At 50.7% G+C, this 16,302-nt stretch overlaps 1 protein-coding gene across 1 annotated transcript; it reads right to left on the reverse strand.

Annotated features, from left to right (window-relative positions):
• Nucleotides 1-1,479: 1,479 nt before the first annotated feature.
• On the reverse strand, nucleotides 1,480-12,494 carry TRIM11 (tripartite motif containing 11). The gene is made up of 6 exons (XM_007954807.1): nucleotides 12,087-12,494; nucleotides 8,587-8,682; nucleotides 7,643-7,873; nucleotides 3,059-3,081; nucleotides 2,868-2,968; nucleotides 1,480-2,024 (listed from the first exon to the last, which is right to left on the reverse strand). Exons 1-6 carry the CDS (start codon nucleotides 12,492-12,494, stop codon nucleotides 1,480-1,482), a joined length of 1,404 nt encoding a protein of 467 aa, XP_007952998.1.
• Between the last annotated feature and the right edge of the window lie 3,808 nt (nucleotides 12,495-16,302).

Consider the following 16,302-nt stretch of genomic DNA (forward strand, 5'->3'; position numbering starts at 1 on the left):
AAACCTCAGAACAAAGACAAACTCATGAATTCTGTAATTGTCAGGTCTCTTTGCAGCCACTCCTCCTCCAGGGAGAAGACAAGGGCAGAGGAGAGGCTCCCAGTGCCCTCCTGGAATGAGAGGACCTGGGTAAAGCACTCCGTGGAGTGTGTCCTATGTTTAGGGAGGGTTCAGTGAGTTTTAACTCATTGTTGGAGCCATCTCCAAGGCCCAACCTTGGTTTCAAAACTGGTGCCAGCCTAGCTCAAGCCAGATTCCCTGGAAATAACATGTAATGGTTTTGAACAGACAGCATTATCACTATAGCCCTGCAAAGTTGCTATCACTACATCCTACTTTATCAACAAGGAAACCACACATGGTGAGGGGAAATCCCTTTCCCAAGGTCAGTTGGTGATGAAACGTAACAGGGGAGGTGGGAGGATGATGCTGGAATTGTAATACAACGACTGATTACCACTGGAGACTGGTGGCTGGCTTCTGATGGATGAAGAAAAAAATGTGTCAGGGCAAAGCAAGGCTATCTTTCTCAAAGTTGAGGGACATGCTCAAGAAGTCTCAACAAAAGCCACCGTGTTAAGTACAATCTCCACATTCTGGTCTTGCCTCTGGATCCCACAAATCTACCACATGGGACTCTGTATACAGAGCCAGGAGGCGCTGAAATGGTCTGAACATTCTAAACGTGGGCACCCAGCTTTAAAGGGTACCTGGATTGTTCTAGTTACTCAACACCTTTGTTCAAAGACTTCATCCCTATTTCCTTTTGCTCTCTGGCTTTTCCAAATAACCTCTTCCCTTAAGACTCAACTGTTGTACCATAATCACATCCAGTGTTATGATGGTTTCTCACCAACTCTCTCATAAGGACAAATCCCGAGACGAACCAGGAGGCTTAGGGCCAACTCCTCTCCATATATACTACATCTTTCTAGAGGGTAGGGCACTCAGCCAGTGAGGCTGTGACCCTAAAAATGCCAAACAGCAGCTCCTGGAGTCCCTGGTACCTCCAGCCCTCAATGTGGCCCAGCTGGCATGCTGGTGAGGCTCCTGTGGGACCACAGATCAGGCCCAAGGGCCATGAAGATGAGGCTGTTGGCAAGGGCTCTCGGCTCTGATTAGTCTGGCAGGGATGCTTGTCACTGTACAATACTCAGGCTGGTCCTGCCCAGGGACTGAGTCACGTGTCTTGCTGTAAAACTCAGGTGAATGAGGTCTCATACCAAAGTGGAAACTGTGATGGGGAGGATCAAGGCTGTGCCCCTCACACACCTGCACACATCTTTCAGGAATATCAGTCTGTGTTTCACTATGTACATTCAGAGAAGTAGTACAAGATTCTTCCCATTAGCTCATAGGACATGCTCCCTCCTCACAGATTTTCCAAGGAGCCAGGAAGACAGTGCAGGGCTGTGAGAGGCAAAGTGAGCCCTCGCAAGGTACCACGCACAAGAGCGTCTGCAGGTGCCAGGCATACCACTAGGGAACTAGTGTGTCCCCAGGCCCACCTTTTGCCCGGCAGATGGTCAGAGGGATCGGGCTGCTTGACAGAGGTGAGAAGAGGGGCCGGAGTGTCCCAGAGAAGGAGGTCTCAGGGAAGATAAACAAGAGTGACCCATCAGTCGCACTGTAGAAAGAGAGGTGTCCAGCTTCATAGTCCAGAAAAATCCCCACGCGCCGGGGAGGATCTCGGAGGAGAACAAAGGCCCGCTCAGGAGAATTGTAATAGCTCCCCAGAAAGACCAAGATCCAGAAGCCATTGCCAGCCGACAGCTCGCCTGTCTCCTTCCTGTTGACATTCTCCCTGCAAACACCCAGGGCCCAGCTGGCCCGCTCCCCAACCTCCACCTCCCAGTAGTGGCGTCCCGTCGTGAACCGTGAGTGGCCCAGCACACAGGGGCCCGGGTCGAACCTCTCAGGGTTGTCGGGCAGCGCCTGCCGCAGGTTGCCTCGACGCACGCTCCTCCGGTCTTCAGACAGCACTAGTTCAGGGTTGGCGGTGTCTGGGTCCAGAGTCACATCCCCTGCAGAGAGAGGCCCAGGTGACCCCAGCATCTCTGAACATGGGTACTGAAAAGCCGTCCTTCATTTCTTCCAACAAGCCCAAGCAAGGCAACCTACATCCATTTCTTCCCAGGTCTGTCCACTTTCACAACCTCCTTTCCCCAAATGAGCTTTGGGCAAGGTTGGGGATCCTCCCAGGGATCTCCCTCCCCTTTTGCTCTTCTGGAAAAAAAAAAAAAAGTCACCCAACCACATTTAATTGCCAACTCAGAATAACCACAAAAATCCTGCCTTTTAGTTTTACTTTCAACTAGTGAACCCTAACTGCCCTCCCTCAGCAGTGAAAAGGGACAACTGTCCAATGCCCCAGGTATTGAACTAGGCACTTCGACACTGGGTGGAAAGTTGGCACTATGACACTGGGTAGAAATTGGGCACTTTGACACTAGGTGGAGTACAAAGTAGAAGGTCCATCCTCCATGTGACCTTTCAAGCCCCTCTCCTGAATGCATCAGGTAAAAACTCCAGCTAGCCCTGCTACTGGCTTAGAGACGCTGCTTTACTTTCTTTTAGCCTTCACCTCTACCTGCCAAGAAGAACTAACCACTCAGTCTACTAGGAAGACTAAGGACAGATTTTCCTCTGGATGTACCCTCCCCCACCTGAGACCAATGCTGAGCAGCTGTGGTGTCCTGCTGGTTGGCCTGTGTCCCCTGGGAGTCTCTGGCTCTGAGCCATGATCAGCACTGTCCTGGCTACTGGGCCCCACCCATCCAGACACTCATGAGTCCTCCCTTTCCTTATACCCTAATACCAGCCTCTGGACAGAAGCTCAGACAAAGCTGGGAGCCCAGAGCACTTACCTCGGAATCTCCGCAGTGTCTCCACCAGCCCAGGGACCCTACACACAGTCCTTAGCTCCATGGGCACCACCTCTGGTGGCTGGAGCTTCACATCCTGGATCCTGAGGGCGAAGCACAGGCATCACCCTCTACAGCACAGCCCCAGCCCACACCCAGCCCGCCTCCCCAGGGAGGGGCAGAGGGACTCATACCTTCGCAGGGCATCCCTGATGTCCTGTGGGGAGAGACACATGTGGCAGTCAGTGCCACCACCACCACTGATACCCGGTCAGTGTCACCGCCACCACTGGCACCCAGTCCCGAGGGTCCCTCCCTACAACCCGGTCCCTGCTCCCTCTCTCCTGGGCCCCTCAAGCCCTGGGCACCAACAAAACAGATGCACCAGCAAACAGCTCTGGGCCTGTCCCAAGCACAGCTAGAAGCCTGAGATTTCCTTGGTCTCTGTTCAGATTCAGGAGAACTAGAGAGATGTCAAGGCACATACACTGAGGGGATGCACATTCCTGGGTACCACAAATTGAGGGTACAGCCCAGCCTCCACAGGCCCACCCAGATTGCAGTTTCCCCACACGGCTCAGGAGACTTGAGGCATTTGGCTGTGGGCTCCCTCGGTCATCATAGAACCTAAATGCCCTGGTCTCTGCCTCGACAGTGCCCTTGTGGGGAGATAGGGCACTGCCACCACTGTGTTCACAGTCTGACTCCACCCAGTGGCAGAAGACCTCTAGTGATTCCCTAAGCTACAGAGTCCCATCCCTGGGTAAAGCCCTCACTGCCCCTACTCCCCTGCCCTGCCCAGCCCTGCCAGCCCGCCCATTCAGCCCATTCTCACTTTCTGATCCACAAGCTCCCCCCATCCCTTCACACAGCCTTTCCTGGTCATACACTTTCTCTATAACATGTATCTAGAGTGACAGCATTTACTGATTTCTTTAGCATGTCAGGTCCTTGGAGGCAGGGGTTTGTCCTGTGTCCCCTGATCTGTCTTTGGTGCCAGAAGCATGACCAGCACATGACAGAGACTCAACAACCATTTGTCAAGTGAATGAGGATGAGGGAGTCCACTGGATCCCACAGACATTGCCTAGCCCCATAACACCTGCTGCCATATCAGACACCAAGACAAACAGAGCCAAGATGTGGTCCTAACAAGGGTTCCCTCCAGGCAGCAGATACAGTGACAGGCAGGTCACATACACATACAGAAGGGAAGGAAGGGGGCACACAGGCCTCAGAGAAAAGAGATTGCCCTGGGCCTTTGGAGCCCCAGTGGGGTCTTGCCAGGCAGACAAAAGATGGCTCTGGTAGAAGCAGCATGTGCCACAGGACTGGGCACGGGGCCTGGGGTGCAAAATGCCCCTTCGGTGGCGGTTTTAAAGGGTTCCTTGCCCCCAAGGCATTTGGAATGGGTGGGGCATTTTCAGTTGTCACAGGACTGGGCTATGCTGTAGAGTTTAGTGACACTGCTGTCCTGAACTCACTGAGGACTACACCCAAACCCCTCCACACAGGGGGCAGAGATCCCTCCACAGAGATGATGGGCTATGGCTGCTGGGGACAGGGGACAGGTAAGTAGCCACCCAAACCCCCACATTACTACATTGGCCCATTCATAGAGATATGTGCCCACAAGGCCAAGGTCTCAGCCTGTGAACTACATATAGTGGACACAGGTGGCCGAGGGGGTTGTGCCAGAATGTAGTTGCCATGGGTGATGCTGCCAGGGACTCCTGTCCTGCTCTGCCATACCCTCATGCAGCCCAGGGCAGGTGCCAGAATAGAACCAGTCAGATAGAGAAATAAGGCTCAGAGAGGGACACAGAGTAGGTAGAGGGCAGCTCTGGTTCTAAGCCAGGCATGCAGCCTTGTCTGTGCCACACTGCAGCTCTCCTGCCTGACTCACCCCTGCACCACTGGCCTCCTGCCCACTCACTTAGCCCTGTGGGACCTTGTTTCATTATAAAACTCAAGGACTACATGATGGCACATGTGAAGCCCTGGGTGCCATGCTGGATACCCAGCAGGCACATGCCACTACTCCCTCTCAGAATATCCAGCTTTCATCTCATCTCCCTCTTTAACTCATGAACCTGCAAATTTCCTGCCTCCTCCTATCATCTGTCAACCTCCTTTTCTGCTGAAGCCACATTCTCACAGGACCAGGTAATGCTGGCTGTCCCCTCCTTCACTTCCCTAAAGCCCTTCAGCTTGGACATCTGGGTAGCAGTACCTCCACTGGGTCAAGGAGGCTGGGAGGGTCCTCCCTGTTACTTGGCCAGGGCAGATACAGGCAGGGGATCACTGTAGAGGGGCCAAGTACCAGAGAGCTGAGACCCAGGACCAAACCAGGGACCAAGAGCCACGGGTTGCTGGGGGAAGGGGTGGCTCTGTGGGAGACAAAGAAGCAGGCTGGCCAAGATCACCCTCTACTGAGACCACCTGGCTGAAACCCCAAATAACATCTTCACTACAGATTCAACTGCCTCTCAGTAAGCCTGTTCCATCTTCTAAACCGCTCTGTGTGGCATCTCCTCTTCACTGCCTTCTTCCTCCCCAACAGCTCTCCCTCAGCATCCTATCCTGACTCCCTCAGCCCAGTACTATGAATCCCTGTGTCTCCAAGACCCAAGCATGGCCCTCTTCTCTGAAGACTGGGCTTCCCTCATCCAGCCTTCAGACTGTTGCTGAGGGTCCAGTCTGCTCCCCAAGCTAAAACCATTTGGTGGCTCAGCAGAGGCTTCTGGATCAAGTTCAAAATCCCAGGGACATTAGCTGGGAGGCCTCTCTGGGAAACACTGGTTTGCTAGCAAACCCCTCCAGGGCATCCCCAAGGAAAACCAGGTACCCTTTCCATACCCATAGCATGTCATTATCCTCCAATCATCCTCTATCATCCACCCAACCTTCCTAGTGTGAATGCCTGAGCCATTCAAGGCAGGGCCTCAACCCTCACACCCACAGTGCCAACACAGAATATACAGAAGACACTCACTGCATCTGTTGGGTGCAAAGTCCAGACAGACATAAACAAATAAAGGCTCTACTATGGAAGGGCCCTTGGAAGGAAGGTTGGGCAATCCTACTTCCGTAGTGATACTGCCTCGGAAACCCAAGGAGGGGTTGCTATGAGTCGGGGCCAACTCGACGGCAAAACAACAACAACAACAACATGGAAGGGCCCATATGCTAGGAGCTTTCAACACATTCACTCACTCATCACAGTCTATGAGACCCACACTCATATCTGTTCCACAAGTGGGAAAAAACAAGGCGTTGAGAGCACATTCTTCATTGTCCCCCTGACCTGCCCAGGCGCCACAAGGAAAAAGGAGATCCTGGGGTTTTGGCTTGGGGCGGGAGGAACACTGCCAACAAAAGCCCAAGTACAGGGGGAATGGGGGCAGAGAGCTACCCACTAGAGTGAAGGGGCCAAGGGCACACAGAGACAGGAGTCAAGATGAAGACCACCTGCAGAGGCTGGCCTGTAAGACCCAGAGCTGCCCAGAGCACAGCGTCATGCAAGTGGCAATAAAGAGCCCAGGCAGGTCTGGGCCCAGAAGGGGCATGTGCAGATTCACTTGGGACTGGGAGGAGGCCAATGGCAGGAAGTGCAAGTAAGGACCACAATTAAGACCAGAGAAGAGATTTTGGAGATAAAGCCCACAAAAAGAGGCTTGCTTTCCTACCTCTTTTCCTCTGTACTTGGAGAGGAACGGAGATGAGGGAGAAGGGCAGTTTTCCTCTCACTTCACCTGCCCCCCATCTTTCTTGCCATATCAAACCCAGTGGTCCCAAACCTTAAGCTGTAGCACTCCTTGGTGCTGACCCACCAGGACCCCAGAATCCTGGATCTAGGATTCTATGCCCCATGCAGCTCAGCTGGTCCCAAAAGATGACCTGGACAAGTGGGCACAGGAGTCCTCAGGCTCATTTCAGGATTCCCCAGAGCCAAAATTCATCACATGCCACCCTCCTACATGCTGCACAGATGGGACAAAACATCTACTGTCTTTGTCATTGGCTAGCATAGATAGTAACCACACGTGTCTGTGATTAGAGCAATAAAACATGAAAATAAACTAAGCATTAATTTATACCAAAACCAAAACTCACTGCCATCAAGTCAGAGCTAATGCATAGCAATCCCTCCTTGGGTTTTCAAGGTGGTGTCACTACAGAAGTAAATTGTCCAATCTTTCTTCTGAGGAGTGGCTGGTTGGTTTGAACCGCCAGCCTTCTGGTTAGCTGTCAAATGCTTTTAGGCACTATTCCACCAGAGCTCCCAGTATTAATTTATATGACTTAGTAAATGCCATTTGTTTGAGCCTATGGAGAAAAACGGATTTGCTTTTTCCTTCTTTAAAGCACATGGACTTCTGGTAGTGAAACAGCTGAGATACCTGTTCTAGCTTCCACAGCCTTCTTTTTACAGATGAGGACAAGGCCCAGGCAGGCGTGCATGGCGTCTAGGGTGTGTCTCTTCCCACAAGACAACACTCATCTCAGCCCTAGACAGGGAGGTGAGTCCTTCTTCCGCTAACTCTAAGTTCTTCATCAGAATTAATAGCACTCTCCATTACAGCACACTGCTTGGTTGGTCCTCACCTGACCAACATGTTGTTTAGCCCATCACCGCTGCACCCTTAACAGTGTCTGCAGTGCAATATAGCCCAGGGCATGCACACTCAAGAGTGATGAGCAGAGGGCCAGTGGGCAAGCTAGGTTCCCTACAGGTCTGCCCTACCCCACCCCCAGCACCCTGCCAAGTGGCTCACCTGCAGCAGCCCCAGGGCAGGGAGCTGACAGCGCCCCTCCAGCTCAGCAATGAGCCCCTCAAGCGCAGCGCTCTGCTGCACCAACCTGGCTGCATTCTCCCGTAGCCGGGGCAGTACCTCCAGCTCCTCTTCTTCCAGTTTCTGCAGCAACAGCTGTTCTTCTTCTACCAGGAAGCGGCGAAGCCGCTCAAATTCCGCCAAGACGTTCTGCCTTTGGCTCTCGACCATCTTCTGTAGGTGGGAGAAGCAGAGAGCTGAGACTCAGGGTGCTCCCCACTCTGGTCTCTTCCCTCATCCCCACATTAACTAATTAATTAGCACTGCCAGGCCCTGCAGAGTAGGTGACACACAACACCTCCCTCATCAGACGGGCACTCCCTATGTGCCCCCCAAAACCTCCATGCTTCCCTTGTCAGATACGCACCACACGCACATACCCCTCCCTCATCAGACAAGCAACACACACAGCTCACAACATCCAAATCTACCCAGCTCCTGTATGGAGATTTGTGGACACTCAGAGAATAAGAGTACTATGTTACTCCAATCTCTTTGGTCCCTAAATTTTGGACATCAACTGGAAAAATTCATAGAGCACGGGATACCAGCACTGTATCAAGATCTCTATCTGATTCTCTTCGGCAACTGAATTTAATGAACGTTTAGTAGTGAGACTTTGAACAGCAATAATATTCTACTATCTGACCTCAACAGTTCCTGAGTTTTGGGTCATGAGCAGAGTTCCAAGAGCAGAGATGCCATCAGATATAAAAATCCTATCTTCATGGTTTCCAAGGGTGGGAGTTTGAACAGAGAGGGTCCAGTGAGCAGGGACACCTGTGTGCCGAGGTGGGGCCTCCACTGCAAGAGTTGTCCCACGGCCCCTGCTAGCTGTCCCACCATCCCTGGGATCTCGGGAGCCCAGGGAAGGCCCAGCCACCTGCCTGCCATAAGGCACAGGTCTCCTCTGCCTGGGCCTGGAACAGCAGCGCATCTTCCATTTGCTTCCGCAGGTGCTCCAGCGACTTCTCCAGCTTCCCCTGCAGGCGGAGAATGCACAGCCATTGGCACCTGGTACTGAGACCCTCCCCACTTTCCAGCAATCTGCGGGCAGCTGGCCACAGTGTAGCACCAGGACCCACCTTCTCCAGACTTTGCCCTGTCCGTGAAGTTGCTCTATCAGGAAAACCTCAGGCAGCATGAAGTCCATGCATTTGTAACTGCCTAGCCTACCTAGTTACTGACTGGCTCAAGTTTCTACAAATGTTACCCAAGAGAAAACTGTTCAAGTCTGTTCAACCAAAGTTGAATCCAAAAAACCACAAGTAGGGATTACATTCACAAGGAGAAAAAGATATATAAAATTTCTCAGAATGAGGGAGATAAGATACCTTCAGGTTTGCATGACTATCTCTGCCCAATTACAGTATTACCCCATTCTCCTCTGGCCTCCCTGCTATGGGCAACATCAGCCACTCATCACAGAACTTTGAGAATCCCAACCTGACTCCCTTACTCACCAATAAGTCTAGCGTTCTCCTTTCAAACATTCTTATGTGGGATATCTTTCCCATTCTCAACCTCAATGCCCTAACACCACCTCTGCTAGATTCTTCTGCTGTTACCTCTAACTCCTCAGGTCAGGGCCATGCCAACACGGCCAGGTGTCCTCCAGTGCAACAAGGTTGGCACACACCCCTCTGCACTTGTGACCCCTCCCCAGGTGGCTGCTGAAGGTACAGAGCTCACCTCTACCTCCTATCTTGGGTCAAAGAGCCTCCTCTATCCTGTCAGTTCACAAGGCCCAGCTGAACCCCAACTTCCCATGGGAACCGCTTTCACCATGAATGGCCTACTTTCCTACAAATTCCTCAGTAACTCTACATGTCCTACACTTGTCATGGTTCAGCTTAAACACAATAAGCCACAAGACGTGCATATTTATATTGTTTCCTTGCTCTATTCTATTTCCCCTTACTTGTAGGCACCCTGAAGTCATTTGCACAAAGTAACAGTAAATCTTATGAACAAGCAGAATGAACTATCTATGTCTGATTAAACTGATAATCCCGTGGTTTTCTGTAAGTCTGACCATTTAGTTTCAAAATGATACTATCAATTCTGAAAACCACAGAAAGACCAGGGTCCCAGAAAGGTCTTAAGGGTCACCATAACAAGAACGACAGAACCATGCTCATGCGGAGTGAAGTAGGTTAGTGCTCACTCCTGTGTTCAGCACTGTCCAGACCCTTGTCAGCTGTCACCAAAGGGTCTGACAGTTATTTCCACCCATGTTCCAGAAGGGGATGAGGTATGACAGGTTCCTGAACTCTGCCCCAGACATATGTTCAGGATGTGAACCCAGGCAGCTGGCATTTAGCACACCATACCCTGCCTGGAGACACAGGCCTGCTATCAAGCACTTCAAGAACGTGAAGGATTTTCCTTTTTTTTTTTTTTTGCCTTGCTGCCATAGCCTCAGCTCAGGATCTTTCTAGCTCTCATATGGCTGGACACTGGCCTCAAGGCAACCTCCCCACCCTGCTGCTAGCCTCCTCTAAAAAACACAGGCCTGGTCACCTTACCCCTACCCTTCCATGTGCACCCTCATCTCCTTCTACACTTCCACCTCTCAGCAGTGCTTCTCAAACTATAGTCACATCTGTGGGTTATTAATTTTGGGAGTCCCAAACAGCATTTCTAAAAAATATAACAGAACATAACAATTATCAGAACGCATAGTAAAGCCTTACGCAAAGTATATATCTCTGGCTGGGGTCAGAATGTAATCTTCCTCTATCTGCACTGATCGGCTCAATCCAATTCAGACAGTTTCTCTGTGGCCGTGGCTGTACTGCTCCACAGATAACCTTTGGTTCCCATCACTGTTCCCTTTTTTTATCTAACACAATGGGTCATACTGGGATTTTTCTCAGGTGGCAACTAGCCTGAGTCTGAGTCTGAGATGCCAGGACGGGTTCAGGCAGGGAGAATGGGCCCCTCCTGGGAGGTCAGACATTGCAGGAGATTCCTCAGCACTGCTTTGCCAAGGTGACAGATTGCATCAGTGAGGCAGCTCTTCCTGGGCCCCAGTGCCAGCAATACGTGCAAAACTCGGTCTGAACTCTACCCCACGGTTGCCCAATCTGCCAGTTACAGCCCACAGGTGGCAGGTAAAAACATTTGGGTGGGACATCCCCAACCTTAGAAAAAAATAGGCAATAGCACAGAAAGACTCAAGGACTGTTTCATGAGACTTTTTTTCCATCAGGTCTGTCAGGAGAGCCTCCAGGAGGCGCTGGTGACTTTTTCCCTGACCTGGAAGTTTGGTGACAGGGTGAAATGTGCTTGGGCTGACACAGGATATGTGATATTCTTGTGTGCTGGTACACCTCAGTACAAATTAGAATCTACGTCCTGACACACCCACTTACAGGGATCTTAAACCACCTTCAAGGCCAAAAAAATGGGTAGGGAGGAAAGAGATTTACTGCATCCTAGAAATTGTTCTATGATAGTGACTGACCTTGGCTGGATACCGATTTTAGTATTAGGCTAAATTATGTATTTGGTACATACTCTAACATACATATTTGAATGAGAAATGCATATCACAATTAAAAACCCTGTTAGTGTATGCAATAGCTGGGGTTGCAAGAAGAAACACTCCAGCAGGTTAAGTGAGGAGACATGTACAGACGCCAGCCCTGGCCAAAGTAAGCGGTTTGGCCCTGATGCTCTTCAGGACACGTTTTCGTTTAGTTTTAGGAAAGGTATTACTGGAGCTCTAGTAGCATAGTGCCTAAGGCACTTGACTGCTAACCAGAAGGCTGGCGGTTCACACCCACCAGCCACTCCTCGGAAGGAAAAATGGGGCAATCTACTTCCTTAGTGATACTACTTCGGAAACCCAAGGAGGGGTCACTATGAGTCTGGACTCCAGGGCACATAACAACAACAAACAACATTACTGGAGCAGAAAGATAATGCAACTTAGCCTCAGGCCAAAAGTGGGTCTAAGCTATCTAGTCAAGGCAGAGGCGCCCCCTGGCACTTTACCCAGCAAAGTAGCAGTGACCCAGGCCCTTCCAGAACAGTCTTTGGGGCCTGGAACTCAGCAGCAGCTTCCTCACTGCTCTCCCAGCCTCGCCCCCACCCCATTCTCAGTGGGCAGGAAAAAGTTAAAGAGTTGCAGGGCGCATGACCCTGCCTTGCTCCAATCTCAGAAACTATCTCCAGTCCTCCAGGGGAGTGGCCACGCTACCTAGGGCTGGCCATCTCTCATCAATCCGCACACGGCCCGCTAATGGTCCCAGCGTTCCTGGCTACTTCCTAGCTAGCGGTCACCCCTGTCCCGTGCCCGCAAGAAACCCCTTACCCCGCGTGACCCGCTCCAGGACGCATGCTCTACAGGCCGGCGCCCTCGCGCCCCGTCAATCCCCACCTTGAGATCGTCTGCAGCCTCCTGCAGTGGGCGCACTCGGTGTGCCCAATGCTCACGGGAGCGCTCACAGGCAGGGCACAGCAGACGCAGCTCGTCGCCGCAGAAAGCGGCCAGCGGTTCGCGGTGCGCGGCGCACACGCCCTGCGGGACGGGCGACGGCGGGTGCAGGCGCCTGGCCATCTCGGCCATCTTGGCGAGCGGGCGGTTGGGGCGCAGGTTCCTCTGGGGAGACAGCTCCCGGCACTCGGGGCACGCGTACGGCCCTTCGGGCTGACCCCAGCAGCGGCTGATACACTCGCGGCAGAAGTTATGGCCGCAGTCGGTCATCACCGGGTCTGTGAAATAGTCGAGGCAGATGGCGCAGGTGGCCTCCTCCTGGAGGTTGGCCGACAGGTCCGGGGCAGCCATGGTGCCAGAGGAGCTCACGAAGAGGGCCGCGGGCCGTGCGCCGGGTGCAGACCTGGAGGGAGCGGCAGCCGCTACCCACAACTTCAGGGAGGGCGCGGGGCTCCGGGGTCCCGGACAGGAAGAGGATTGAACGGCGGAAGCAGGAAGCGGCAGGGTGGTTTTTTTTTTTTTAGAACCACCCGCTTTTGCCTCTGACTGGTGGAGGCCTGTCACGCGGCCCGCATGCCGGACGGAATTGGATCGCCTTCACCAGTGACCTGGCGTCACGAGCGTCCTGGAGCGACGGAGTATGGCCGAGGGTGCATGCTCTGGTGGTGGACTACTGGCGCCCAAGAAGACTGGGAGCGCGAGGGAGCGTGGGTCTGCGGAGGGCCGAGCCCATCATCCCTACTCCCAGTCCCCTTTCCGGCGGATTCGCTCCTCCTGTTCCGCAAGCCTCCAGGATATGTCGCCCTTCCCCCTTCCCCCAAAGGTCCCAAATTCTCAGCCAAAACGATTTCTCAGGTGGGTTGTTCCGGAACACTCACTGCCCTACAGAAACCCCTTGTCCGGGTAGTACTGCCCTCCAGAAAACCAAATCTACTACTCTCAAGTCGATTGCGATCCATAGCGACCCTATAGGTAGCGTAGTGCCTAAGGCACTTGACTACTAACCAAGGCTGGCGGTTCAAACCCACCAGCCACTCGAAGGAAGATGGGGCAATCTACTTCCGTAGTGATACTGCCTCGGAAACCCAAGGAGGGGTCGCTATGAGTCGGGTTCGACTCGAGGGCACATAACAACAACAACAACATAGGATTGGGTAGAACTGCCCTATAAGGTTTCCAGTGCTAAGCCGACAGACACATCTTCTCCCATCCCGTAGCTGGTGGATTTGAAAGTTGGTAGATTAGTAACCAACTACGCCCCCGGGGCTTCTGGTAATATAGTGAGTGCACTGCTTCTTAAATGTTTAGGCTGTTGTACCAGTTGGAATCCCTGGGTGGCGCAAACGGTGGAATCCACCCAGAGGCGCCTTGAAGGACAAACCTGGTGATCTGCTTCCCAAAGGTCGCAGCCAGGAAAAGCCTATGGAGAGCACAGTTCTACTCTGCATCCATGGGGTCTCTTGTTTTATTGCGCTTTGCTTTTTTATTTATACATTGAAAGTTTATGGCAATCCTGCGTGGAGGAAGTCTATCAGCGCTGTTTTTCTAACAGCATGTGATTACTTGGTGTCTCTGTTACATTTTGGTAATTCTCACAATATTTCAAACTTTTTCACGATGCTGTTGCATATTGCACTTAATAGGGAAGGTTGGGCAATCTTACTTCTGTAGTGATACTGCCTCGGAAACCCAAGGAGGGGTCGCTATGAGTCGGGCCGACTCGACGGCACATAACAACATATAGTGTAAACATAACTTTCGTCTGCACTGGGAAACAAAAAAATTTGAGTGACTCACTTTATTGTGATACTCGCTTTAAAAGTGCAGTGGTCTGGAACTGAACCTACGATCTCTGATGATGCCTGTACTCATTGCCTGGAGCTGATTCTGAGCCATGGAGACCACATGTGTGTCAGAGTACAACTGCTTCATAGGGTTTAGCTATAATCTTCATGAAAGCAGATCACTAGGCCTTTCTTCTTGAGTGCCACTGGGTGGGTTCAGACCACAGGCTTGTATATATATAGACTTGAAACTGCAGAAGGCTGTGGAGAGGGAGTCAGTTTTAGAAAAGTGAAGAGTTCTGAAGAAGGGAAGGGAAATCCCCCAAATGAACCTTACCTATTCTATAGGGAGTCCCCCTTTCTTTTGCTGAACATGAGCAATTTCAAGAAGCAGAAGTGATGGGGTGGGGATGAACTCTGGGGGCTTTTAAGGGTTCAATTTGAAGGGGGTCCACTTTTTCATTTTACTCCCAGAAAAGGACCCAGACCTTAGAAGGAATGACTTAGAATGTTTAATAAAGAACAAAGCAGACACCAGATACTATCCTTCTAAATTTTAATTTAAATCATGTGAAGAGCAAAAAGCCAAGTTAAATGAATTAGAAATTCTTAAGTGTGAAGCATGGGAAATAAAAACGAGATCAGACCATGCCTCATAGGTTTAAAGTTTACATATGATTACATTGGACCAGGCAGTGTTTCGTTCTGGTATACATAGGGTCGCTATGAGTCAGAGCTGACTCCATGGGACCTAACGACAACAACAACATATATACTCACTTATCTGTCACTTTGTCTTACTGCTTCATGTGTATGGAAGAGCTGGACAGTGATTAAGGAAGACTGAAGAAGAATTGATTGATTTGAATTGTGGTGTTGGTGAAGAATATGGAATATACCATGCACCACCAGAAGAACAAACAAATCTGTCTTAGAAGACATACGAGCTAGAATGCTCCTTAGAAGCAGAGATGACGAGACTTCGTCTCATGTACTTTGCATTTGTTATCAGGAGGGACCAGTCGCTGGAGAAGGACATCATGCTTGGTAGAGGATCAACAAAAAAGAGGAAGACCCTTGTGGTAGTTAAAGTTATGTGTCAACTTGGCTGGGCCTGGTTTTGAGTGGCTAGGCAGCTGGATATAGCATTGCCCATTATGAAAATGGTAATCAGCTCCATGGTGGAGTCTACTGTAAGCAGCTGAGTGGCTGCCTTAGGGATGTGGTCTGCTCCCAGTATATAAGGAGAAGCGTTAGGAATGGTCTGTAGCTTTTGGCACACTTGAATCCTGCATGTAGCTGAATCATTATTCAGCAGCCTGCCATGTTGTCGGCCAATCTTGGGACTATTAATGGGATTTGAATCAATGACTTGCCATGTGATTTGGTAATGACAGGACTGTACCATTTTATTTGTCGACCTTGGGCTTGTTAGCCTCAGTAGCCAGTAGCTGCCTCAGTAAAGAGAGGCCTCTAGCTTCAGTGGGCCAGGGGCAAGAGGCAGAGCTGAAGCCCAAGGTAGAGTGGCTTTCACCCATCCCCTAGACCTGGCACTTTGAACTTGGACTTCTGGCCTCCAAAACTGTAAGAGAATAAACTCCTATTTATTTAAGCCACCAATTTATGGTATCTTCTGTTAGAGCAGCACAAAGTAACCAAAACAACCCTCAATAAGATGGATTGACACATCAAGGCACCTAACAATAACTATGTATGTATATATATGTATGTATGTGTATATACATATATACATATATATATGTATGTGTGTGTGTATACATACACATTTGAAGCAATGGTCATTCGGTCATAGAATTCTCACCTCCCATGCTGAAGACCCCAGTTCCATTCCTGGCCAAAGCACCTCATACTCAGCTACTATCTGTCTGTCAGTGGAGGCTTGCATGTTGCTGTGATGCTAAACAGGTTTCAACAGAGCTTCTATACTAAAACAGACTAGAAGGAAAGGCCTGGCAATCTACTTCTGAAAATCAGCCAGTGAAAACCCTATGGATCACAACACTGATCTGCAACCGATTATGAGATTGGTGCAGAAGCAGGCAGCATTTTGTTCTGTTGTGCATGAAGTCATAAGTTGGGGCCCCCTCAATGGCAGGTAACAACATACATGTATATAAAAATTCAAGAGGTTTCTTTCAAAAGTTCTATTAAGCATCTGTAAATAAACAGTCTTTTAATGTTTAACTGCTTTAATCATGATTATATTTTGACTTTGTAAACAATAGCCCTGAACAGCTAATTGCACTCATTGCAATCCTTGATTAGCCTTGGCCATGGACCCTGTGGGCGAGCACAAGGCACCCCACCTTACAGAGAAATAAGTTCATCCTTAGCTGTCTTTCCTGCCTGGGTCT

The sequence above is a fragment of the Orycteropus afer genome, unplaced genomic scaffold, assembly GCF_000298275.1.
Source record: "Orycteropus afer afer isolate SDZICR_OR568_19922 unplaced genomic scaffold, OryAfe1.0 scaffold00474, whole genome shotgun sequence".
Taxonomy (NCBI): domain Eukaryota; kingdom Metazoa; phylum Chordata; class Mammalia; order Tubulidentata; family Orycteropodidae; genus Orycteropus; species Orycteropus afer.